At 42.3% G+C, this 11,749-nt stretch overlaps 1 protein-coding gene across 1 annotated transcript; it reads left to right on the forward strand.

Moving 5' to 3' along the window:
• Window positions 1-2,562: 2,562 nt before the first annotated feature.
• LOC103461375 (uncharacterized) lies at window positions 2,563-4,961 on the forward strand. The gene is made up of 2 exons (XM_008403680.2): window positions 2,563-2,725; window positions 3,119-4,961. Exons 1-2 carry the CDS (start codon window positions 2,563-2,565, stop codon window positions 4,642-4,644), a joined length of 1,689 nt encoding a protein of 562 aa, XP_008401902.2. The 3' UTR covers window positions 4,645-4,961.
• The last annotated feature ends 6,788 nt before the right edge of the window (window positions 4,962-11,749 follow it).

The following is an 11,749-nucleotide window of genomic DNA, read 5'->3' on the forward strand; positions in this document are numbered from 1 at the left end:
ACTGCAGACTGCGACCAGTTCACTGCAGACCGGGACCAGTTCACTGCAGACTGGGACCAGTTCACTGCAGACTGGGACCAGTTCACTGCAGACTGCGACCAGTTCACTGCAGACTGGGACCAGTTCACTGCAGACCGGGACCAGTTCACTGCAGACTGGGACCAGTTCACTGCAGACTGGGACCAGTTCACTGCAGACTGGGACCAGTTCACTGCAGACTGGGACCAGTTCACTGCAGACTGGCCCCAGTTCACTGCAGACTGGCACCAGTTCACTGCAGACTGGGACCAGTTCACTGCAGACTGGGACCAGTTCACTGCAGACTGGGACCAGTTCACTGCAGACTGGCCCAGTTCACTGCAGACTGGCACCAGTTCACTGCAGACCGGGACCAGTTCACTGCAGACTGGCACCAGTTCACTGCAGACCGGGACCAGTTCACTGCAGACTGGCCCCAGTTCACTGCAGACTGGCACCAGTTCACTGCAGACTGGCACCAGTTCACTGCAGACTGGGACCAGTTCACTGCAGACCGGGACCAGTTCACTGCAGACTGGCCCCAGTTCACTGCAGACTGGCACCAGTTCACTGCAGACTGGCACCAGTTCACTGCAGACCGGGACCAGTTCACTGCAGACTGGCCCCAGTTCACTGCAGACTGGCACCAGTTCACTGCAGACTGGCACCAGTTCACTGCAGACTGGCACCAGTTCACTGCAGACTGGGACCAGTTCACTGCAGACCGGGACCAGTTCACTGCAGACCGGGACCAGTTCACTGCAGACTGGCCCCAGTTCACTGCAGACTGGCCCCAGTTCACTGCAGACTGGCACCAGTTCACTGCAGACTGGGACCAGTTCACTGCAGACCGGGACCAGTTCACTGCAGACCGGGACCAGTTCACTGCAGACTGGGACCAGTTCACTGCAGACTGGGACCAGTTCACTGCAGACTGGGACCAGTTCACTGCAGACTGGGACCAGTTCACTGCAGACCGGGACCAGTTCACTGCAGACTGGGACCAGTTCACTGCAGACTGGGACCAGTTCACTGCAGACTGGGACCAGTTCACTGCAGACTGGGACCAGTTCACTGCAGACCGGGACCAGTTCACTGCAGACCGGGACCAGTTCACTGCAGACTGGCCCCAGTTCACTGCAGACTGGGACCAGTTCACTGCAGACTGGCCCCAGTTCACTGCAGACCGGGACCAGTTCACTGCAGACCGGGACCAGTTCACTGCAGACTGGCCCCAGTTCACTGCAGACTGGGACCAGTTCACTGCAGACTGGCCCCAGTTCACTGCAGACTGGCACCAGTTCACTGCAGACTGGGACCAGTTCACTGCAGACTGGGACCAGTTCACTGCAGACTGGGACCAGTTCACTGCAGACTGGGACCAGTTCACTGCAGACTGGCACCAGTTCACTGCAGACTGGCCCCAGACACAGAATATTTTGCGGTATTCTGATTTAGTAACTTTACACAAGTGTGTCTTTACCTCCGCGGCATAGGCTCCGCCGAACCCCTGAGACCAACTCATCAAACCCCTGGGGTTCGATCGAACCCAGGTTAAGAACCACTGATGTAAATACTGTTTTATTACAGTTAATACAGAAAGTGAACCTTTTAATGTTACAACACTGACAGACTGCGGTGTATATATTTCCTAACTGTGGCTAAAGCTGCTGCTAGCTGGTTTACTCTCCGATCAGAGGCTGTTTATTTTATACACAGTCAGAGAATGGTGAATTGACAATGAGTAATATCAACTATCTAACAGTTTAATGCTGTTATTATTAACCTCACCTTTTATTATATCCTTAAGATAATTAGTATCCGTGAATTTTTCAGTCAGGTTTCCCGAGGCAAAATCACACCGGAAGTAAAGGTGTGCACCGTTTCGAGTTATGGCAGCCATTGTCTGACGTCACTGTGAAAAGGGTCGATTCCTGATAAATCCCTCATCCTGAGCATGCATGTGGCGACAGTGGAAAGGAAAACACCTATAGCAGCAAGAGATCTAAACTAGAACCAGAACCAGCAAAATAGATACAATCTGAGTCAGGAGTAAAACTGACATAAGAGGGGACATGTTTGGCTTAAATCAAATCCATCATTCTAGCACCATATTAGGAAAATAATCTCAAGATGTGAAGCATGGAGGTGGATGTGTCATGCTCTGGTGTTACTGTGCTGCAACAGGACTTGGCGAGATCAACATCAAACATTTAAGTGAATATCAGAGCGAGAACTAGGAACATTTGGGACCATCACGATCAGAACTGTCCGACTCAGATCAGCCTCTCTGGCTTTCACCAGCAACTGTGCATTAAAACACTCTCTCCTCCCCCATGGGGGTTAATGGGGCTGTTGATGCTGCTGATGCCCCGTTAGCGTGTTCGGCCTCCTGCGGACGGAGAACATCGTCTTTCTGCTGCGCTGCTGATGTTCCAACAGAGACGGAGACTTTCTGATGACATGAACAATATTTCTGCTATCAGCTTGTATTTCCTTACTTGGCCATGACTGGATGAGAGGGTGGGGGGCGTAGGAGTGGCGATGCGGGGGGAGGTAGAGGAAGAGGAAGAGCGGGGTGTGTCCCAACATGCTGCTATAAAAACCATCATCCAGGTGAAATCCATCAGTCTGCAGCTGAATCCCAGAGGAACCAGATCAGCCTTCAGACGTCCTCCAGGTCAGAGCAGAACTGCTTTCACTCCAGGTATGATGATGATGATGATGATGATCTTACTGCTACAATAACTTTTATTCAATGCTTTAATTGATCCAGGAGGAAGTTTCCTGTGTTTTTAAAATAATGTTTCTTCTCTCCTGATTTTTCTACTTTATTGTTCAGTTGAACATGACAGCTATGAGAAATATGAATGTTTATTTGGACATTAAGTCTTTCTTCATTGCTGTTCTGCACAGAAGCTGATTTATTTTGTTCATGAGGATTTTTGATAGAATATTTCCTGCTTTGGTAACCTGGTGATTAGAACTGAGCTCCAAACTTCGGTTTTCATCCACCTTCATATTAATAATGAAGCTGCAGTCTTTAACTTTGTCCATTCAGATGATGTTGCTCACTGTGAGCGTTCCTGTTTGTCCTCAGTCATGGCGCCGTCTGGCCCGGTTCTGCTGCTGCTGCTGCTGTCTTCATTCCTGACCTGCAGCCTGAGCGTCCCGCCGCACCTCGACCTGCCGGAAAAGATAAAAGATCAGGGGATAACCTTCGTAAACGACATCGGTAAAATTCTAAACACACTGGAGCCTTTAATTGCACTCATACCTGAGGCTGGACCGTATTTAAGCGTTTTCATTAAAATACTGACAAATGAAGCACAACAAGGAGAAAAAATAATCCGTAAACTTGAAGATGAGTTCAAAACTCTAAACCAGAAGCTCGATAAACAACTAACAACTATGACCTGGAACACCTGGGCAAGCGGTCCGTACCAGGAAGCCGAGACTAACATCAGGTTAGCTTGGAAACAGATGAATGAGTTGTTAGATGTGTGTGAAAAACCCTGCTTTGCCCCAAAGGAGAAAGAGAAAAATGTGGCTCTGTTCAAAACACTCCATCAAAGCCTGGTGTTCTCCCCTGATAAGCTGCACATGTTGCTGACAACAAAACAACCTTCTTTTATTATCAACTTTAGGACTCTCCTTACAGACCATGTCAGATGTCATGAAGAGAGCATTGTAGGCTTCACAGAACTGATTTCAGAACTTATGATCAGGAGCAACACCATCAATCTCTTCTACTATAAACTGCATGGGATCAACAAAGCAGAGGAAATGAGTCGGATGACGTTTGAAATGTTCTCAGTCATGTCTGAAATCCACAGGTTCTGCATTGAAAACCCTGAAAAGTACATTGAAAAGGATGTAGTTGACATGATTGATGAAAACCAGAACCGCCAACAGTTGGCTATGGACATCAAGGGGTTTTTGGACAAAACATATAGCAGGTATGACTGGATCGTTGTTGCCTTCATCACCAGGCACTCAAAATATTCAGTCTTTTATACTAAGTTCCTGAATAAGCATTATTTGGACAGATTTACTGAGGTGAGCAAAGGGGAGGTCACTGTTGCTGTAGCCAAGCAGACTAAGGGGGAGTACACGATGGCAGAAATGGTCAAAGGCAAAATAAAAAAGTGCATTGATGTCAATACTAAGTGCGAAAAAGTAATAGAAACACTCAACTCATGCCCAAAGATTGATGGAAGAACGCTAAGTGAATTTTACTCAGCTGTTCATGTGTATGTCGGTAAAAGCCATGACAGTGCTGACGAACCTAAGCAAGATGAAGAAGTAGAACAAGACGAGTTTAATGATATAGGAAATCCTAATGCCCTGCAGCCGTACATTTACACAGGAGAGTGCAAGAAATACAAGATTTTCAAAGGTGGACACTTTAGAGTTATGATCCGAAGCAATGAAGATCTGGATAAGAAGGATTTATGTGAAAATGTGAAATGTGGTGGACCTGAAAAAGGTAAATGTGTTCGTTTGAAAAATATCCCAAAGGTAGTGTGTGTGTGTAATGAAGGTTACACAGGTTCTCAGTGTGATATTAGCCGCACAGAGTTCCAGGAGGTCATCAAAGAAGCAACAAAACCCCTGGGTGTGTAAGATCCACATCCTCTGGTTTTTTAGTCTGGATCTGACCTTTTATCAACAGAGCTTTTTGTTTCCTGGCGTCAGACGTTTTCTGGCAATGCAGTAGTGATTCTGAATATTATGGTATGAAAACATAAAATTATTGTTGATGGTTAATTTTGGGGGAATTTTTTTATTTCCTGTCTATTGTGTGAATTTGTTAATTAACCATAAAACTGAACCATAAAGACCCATAATCTGTTTTGATTAACAGTTCTAACTTCCTGTCAAATGATAATTTTTTGCTTTTAACCATTTTGATGCTTCTCATGTTGTCTAACTTCTGTCTGTTAAAGAGCAAAAAAAAATGAAAATAAAAATGCTAATAAAGTTTTTTTGCCTCATGATGTTAATTATTGATTCAGCCTTCCCCCAAAAATAATGCCCCCAATAACAGTCGGCCCGGTGTGGAGCTGCTGGGTCTCTGTAGTCCTGCAATGGACTGGTCACCTGTCCAGGTGACCCCGCCTCTCGGGATAAGCATGTTGGATGGATGGATGGATGGATGGATGGATGGATGGATGGATGGATGGATGGATGGATGGATGGATGGATGGATGGATGGATGGATGGATGGATGGATGGATGGATGGATGGATGGATGGATGGATGGATGGATGGATGGATGGATGGATGGATGATGGATGGATGGATGACATGTTAAATTCAACTGATGATTCTGGGTCAAAATAAAGTGTTATCTATATTTCAAAGAAAAACTTCAGAATTTTAAACGTCAACTTTGAAAATTAATATTTGAAAAATATTCATTTTTATAACTAGTATAATGGACTACATGTATTAATTATTCAAACCAATAGTATTTATCTTTAAAACAATTTTGATTTAAAAGTGAACGATTATTTTCAGCACTGGAAGACTTGAGTTTTTAATGAGAACCATCTGCTGAGCCTACAGGTCAGAGGTCACAGAGGTAATGTTTACACTGTTTTGTCCACTGATTTTGAAAATGGGAAAGAGAAAACAGAGTTGGATGGAGGATAAAAAAAACGATGTTTTTGACTAAATTCCCAGAGGGTTAGAGTCCCAGTTAAACTGCGTTTAACTGAAGTCATAAAAGGGGTTTTAATGTTTTTTAATCTTTTTCTTTTTTAAAAATCTCTTTCTCTTTCTCACTCTTCATTCAGTGTGACATGCTGTTTTTATTTTAATTATGTAAAGCACTTTGAAATGCCTTGCTGCTGAAATGTGCTATACAAATAAAATTTGATGAGAGAACTGCTGACTTTCAGTAAATCAGCTGGTGTACAGGAAAAACCTGCTGTTGTCAAAATCTGGCAGATCGGCGGGTCAAAGGTGTGTTTTCATATCAGTCATTCATATGTTGGATGATTTTGTACTCGCATCACGCTGAGCTATGATGGAAATCAGCGTGATGTGAGTACAGAGAGAGAAATACAGCAGATACATTAGACCACAGGTGTCAAACTCAAGGCCCGGGGGCCAAATCTGGCCCGCCGCAGCTTTTTATGTGGCCCTCTGGACTCCAAATTACATCAATAAGTCCTTCCAGTTTTTCACAAATCTGCAAAAATCACACAAAAATCAACAAATTTCCCAATTTTTTCCTGATTTTACTGCTAATTTTCTCAAAATTGGTCAAAAACGTTGAATCCGTAACCAATACGACGAGTGATAGTCACATTTGACATCATACATTAGCGTAAATATTGTAAAAAAAATAATGATTACAAATATTTCTTAATATTCACCACACAATCTGTCATTTTGATTGCAAAAATAAACACTAAAATAATCACAAATCCCAGAGGAACAGCTATTTATTGATATTTTAACAGTTTTATTGGTTTTATCAATAGATTCTGGTGCAACCGGCCCTTTAAGAACATTCAGATTTTTGATTCGGCCCAAAATAAAAATGAGTTTGACACCACTGCATTAGACCAAACCTGATGTTAATCAGTTTCTATTTGCTGAGTTTCTGTCCAGATTTTACTCCAGGGTTTTATTCTCAGTCTTAGCAGGACTTTGGTGTTTTTATAATCCATAAACTGTATGGATTACATACAGATTACATACAGTTATTTTAGGGGATTAGTTAAATCCCCTAAGGGGATTTTAGCTTAGATTTAGTTTAGATCTACTTGTTTCTCATTGGCTGACATTTTATGAGTCATGTTTCAGATGATGTAATTAATATGTTTGAAAACTTATAAATAAGGCAGACAGATTTTTTTTTTTTTTTACGGTTAAACAATTTATTTTCTGAAAAAAAATTACAATGTCTTGTATCTTGAACAAATATATATATATGATTTTTCAAGGTTAAACAGCCAAGATAGAAGAAGAAACATAAAGAGAAACCACAAAAAATAAACAAAAGCAACAAAAACAAAAATCCACAAAACAGAACAGTCACTGTCAGCTAACTGAAGGTCTGATAAGAGGATAAAATATGTGCACATCAGACCATAGAGTGTAATCAAGCATGAGAGACAGACAGAGTCCAAGCGAATAACAGACATTTCTCGAGACATTGTATCAAACAGCTCACCATGGAATATGGAATATCAATAACAGGTAAAAACAATAAATTATAATCACGGCAGACGGATTTTTTACCGGTTAAGTGACTGAATCAAAAGTCTACAGCAGGTAGAACCAACTTTGCTCTGATAAACTCAAAGAATTTTGACTAAATATTTAATTGTAGACTTATCCGTTTCTACTAACAGAATCTGGGTTATTAATGAATTTTAATGGAAGTTCATACAGCTACAAATATGGGAATTTAAGCTAAAAATACTTATTTCCTGATTGCAAAATTATTTGTTTCCTTTCTCCAGATTAAGAGTTCAGTTTCTGATCATCTGACAACCATGCGGATGTGGTTAGAGGAGCTGCAAAGACAGGCGGTGATTCTGAATTTACAAAAGTCAAATATTTTATCTTAAAGCACTTGAGTAATGTCTGCCCCACAAAGGTCATATGAGAAACGTCAGCTAGTGTCCTGTATTTGTTTGAATTGTGTTTTCTGGTCAACATGCACAGCTTTAGCTTCCATGTCATCTTTACTCTCAAATATGCAGCTGTATATTGAAGGCAAATAGGTAACAGACACACAGTTTTACTAAATGTTTCTCATCATCCTCTTTCTACAGGAGGAACAGCAACAGAGATGCTCAGTTTTCACAAAGAACAAAGAGCTCAGCAGAAAAGAACCGACCCCTGAAGCTTGCAGAGCAGAACTGTTCGAATCAAACAGTCCTGAATTGGTTGAGAGGAAACTCCTTCACCAAGCTGGTGGACATGTTTGACTTCTTTAAAAAACACGCAGATGAGATAAAGAACCACAGCATCGCTGTGGACATCTCCTTTGTGGCTCATGGTTGCATCAAAGACTTCATGATCCCAGTCAGCTGTCTGCTGCCTCTGGCCTCCATCAGCAATGTATCTTGAACATTGCTCCCTGGAACTCTCTCTTGTGGTACATCGCTAATGTAGGCTATCGTCTCAGCATAGAGAGTTTTACTGCACCAAGAAGGATGGCTGCACAGTTCCTGATGAAAAACATCGATCCAAGAACCTACCAGACCACTGGAACTTAACGAAGGAGGCTGGAGACCAGATGGTCCCAAACATCTCAGTTAGTCCTCTGAAACCAGATGCTGCTGTTTGGGGACGTTTTGAATCTCTGACCAAAAAACACGGGCCTGTAGGAAGAAACCAGGTCATGACCCCGTTCATGCTCCCAGGGAAAGAAGCTGAGAGTGTCCCGTTCTCTGTCGTCGCCTTGGCCTTGTCTTTGGTTCTGCTCCAGTCCAGGTCCAAAGCCATCCTCCACCTGGACACCTGTCTGAGTGACCACTCTACTGGACAGAAGTTTGATAAAAGCTACCTGGAGAAGCAGTACGCCTGGGCTGCTGATGGCACAGGGATGACCTGCTCACCACACAACTTCAGGGTATCATAACACTATAAATGAAGTTTCTTTTAAACATTTAAAAATGTATTACATCTACTTGAAGCTGAAGATTGATCTCTTGGTGATATAAAATCACTACTTTGTATTGAAATTACACCAAATGTTCTTATGTCTGGCATAATCTTGATTTGTATCGCTTTGACATAAAGAAGCGGTACCAGGTCTGCCACCTGATGAACACACCTCTGGTCTCACCTGCAGCCTCCCTAAAGCTGAACTTCTCATCCAAAGGCGGCGATTCTGTGGATTCTTCAGAGCACTTCAGGGGACGTTACTATTATGTAACACACAAAACTAGCCTGTTCCAATGCAGGATGAGCAGGAAACCATCACAAAATGTTCATAGGGCTTCATTTCTTAAATGATTTCTATAAAATATGGCACTTTTTCAGTAAAATCCAATGTTTTCTGATTTATTATTTGTCCCTTGAGTTTGCATTATGTTTTTGGTACCTGTATGGAGGACCACAACCTATAAGCATTAATTATCGGAAAATAACCAGATCTGGTAAATGAATATTAATGTGAATAAACTTTATTAGGTGTCACGTCATCTGAGGGATGCTTGTTTTCTGATCTAGGCCACTAGGGGGGGCTGTAGGATAATTTCTCCTGTAAGATCAGGCAGAATAAACCATGACATGACTTATTTTTTTGATTGAATGCTACTTTTTTGTTTGACGTGATTTTTTTTACATATTTTATTATTGAATAATTGTGAAACAAATCTAACTCCATATCTGTCATTAGGATCCTGATTCCTGCAAGTACAGAAAAAAACATGTGAACTGAAACTTGAACAGCAACATTTCTGGTGCATTAATATTTTGTTTATTATTAGTTTGGTCTTAGTTTTAGATAATTTTTTGTGTCCTTAGTTTTAAATGTTAAAACGCAGAGACAGTCTTAACACGGTTTCCTCTAGTTGTGACCAGGGACGGCTAGTATAAGTGGGTTAATTGGGCTAAACCCCTCCCTGACGTTTACAATAAAGTTTTAAAATAAACGATTTAAAATAACCACCTAAAATTAAATACATTTCAGAAATAATATATCAATATATCAAATTTTGTTACATTTTCAACAAACCTGGTGTCAAACCGCTTGGGGAAAATCCCTGGATCGTTCCGAAGGGCTAACTTCTGACTTCTGTTCAGCTAACCGTCTGTCAGGCTCAGAATGATTGACAGGCGTCTAGCCACGCCCCCTCGGTTTGCGGCTAATTGGGGCTAATGGACTTTTTGCACGTCAGCTTCCGCGTTCGGGGAAAAGCGGCTCGGTTGTTTCCGATCCAATAAAAATATCATTTTACCCTCGGTGCCGAGGTTTGAACATCGATCCGAAGCCCCAACCAGTGAACTGGAGGAAGGTTTTAGGATGTAGCCTCGTTATACATTCACTGATACGAGGTGAGTTTAAACTCTGTGGCTAACATTAGCTTTAGCTTATGCTAGTAGGTAATATTCTCTGACGTTGTTCTTGTAAAAATGTACCCTAACCCTTGTCTTGATCGTAGAAAGAGTTTAACTTCTCAGGACGTGGTGGAGCAGCGGATGTTTGGCATAACTTAAGTTTTGGACTTGTGGCTTCAGGTAATGTTGCTACTGAGCGGGAGGTGAAACTAGCGTAGATGAGGATGATCACGTACATGACGGGTGGCAACACCAGTCTATACTATAAACATCTGATTAAGATTAGAGCCTAAATACGTTTTATTTCCAAAACAGAAAGGCTACGTAATGTTAGCCAGCTAACAAATTACTATTGCTAGCCTAGCATGTCAACTAACAGCTAGAAAAAACCAAAACACGAACCTTCATAGTCAAACTGGTATCAATCAGCGAGGAATTTGTCCAGTTTAGATTATGTATAGATAGTGGATGTTAGGATGTTAAACGGATGTTTGACGTCTTTTGAAAAGGGTCTATAAGCCTCTCCGACCACAGCGCAGGCATTAACAATCAATCTACACACGGATCGTTCTCTTTCCTGTTTATTGACCAATAGAGAGCTGGACGTAGAAGGCAGCCCACCTCATTAGCATAACGATGCTAATGAGGAAAACAATACAGAAATAAATACAGCAAACGGAAAAGGGAGAAGTAATAAGATTAAAACAAAGTATATATTTATTCTTTTATTTATATTTTTATTCTTTTATTTATATATTGATTCTTTCATTTATTATTATTTTGGATATATATTTATTATTTTATTGATATATTTATTATTTTATTTATTATTATGTCAGTTTTGGTCCTCCTTAAGCAAGTACTTTTACTTAAGTATTTTTAAAAGCCAGTACTTTTTTACTTTTACTTAAGTACTGTACATTTTTTGAATACTTTCTCCACCACTGTGAATCATGACAAACCTGGATAATCTGCATGATTCTGTTGCTGTTCTTAGTTTTTGCTCTAAAGCTGAAGGTGAACCGCCATGCTGGGATCCGAACCGAGTCCTGGAGGTATCAGAACCTCGGTTTGTTTGGGACTCAGTTTGTTTCAGAGACTGAACCGTGTCGAACTGCGACTCGTTCAGTTCCTCTGGTTCTGTTGGGCTCCAGTCCAGCTGTTACCGTGTCGTCAGGCCTGTTTGTCTGCAGGAACAGAAAAAAGGTTTCCAGAACTACGAGTCGGAGAGAAGAAGCGTTTCAGCCGTTCATCGTGACTCTGCGGTAAATCAGCAACAAGCAGCAACACGGAGCATCGAACCATCGCCTGCAGGTGAGCGTGCAGAAACCTGCGCCTCCACCTGGACAGGAGGCGTGTCCCTGATGCCGCTTTCCCACCGCGGCCTGCTGCAACCGGCTGGTTGCCATGGCGACGGCGGGCCTAACCTCTCAGTCCCGGTTCAGAGGCTTCAGGAGGAACCGGGATCAAAACATCAGGCGTGAAGTTAAAGCCCAGAAAATCCCAGCAAACTGAAGCTCAAAGCAGCGCCACCTTCTGGAGCTTCAAAGCAAACAGAAGAACAAAAAAACTGCTTACTGGTCTGAACTCAGCTCAGACTGGGAGGAATCCATGATCCCAGCTGGTTCGTCTGGATCTGAACCAAAACAAACTCCAGTTATGAACAACGGCTTCACTTTGGATCCATCCGGAACCAGAA

The sequence above is a fragment of the Poecilia reticulata genome, chromosome 8 (assembly GCF_904066995.2).
Source record: "Poecilia reticulata chromosome 8, P_reticulata-male-v2, whole genome shotgun sequence".
Taxonomy (NCBI): Eukaryota; Metazoa; Chordata; class Actinopteri; order Cyprinodontiformes; family Poeciliidae; genus Poecilia; species Poecilia reticulata.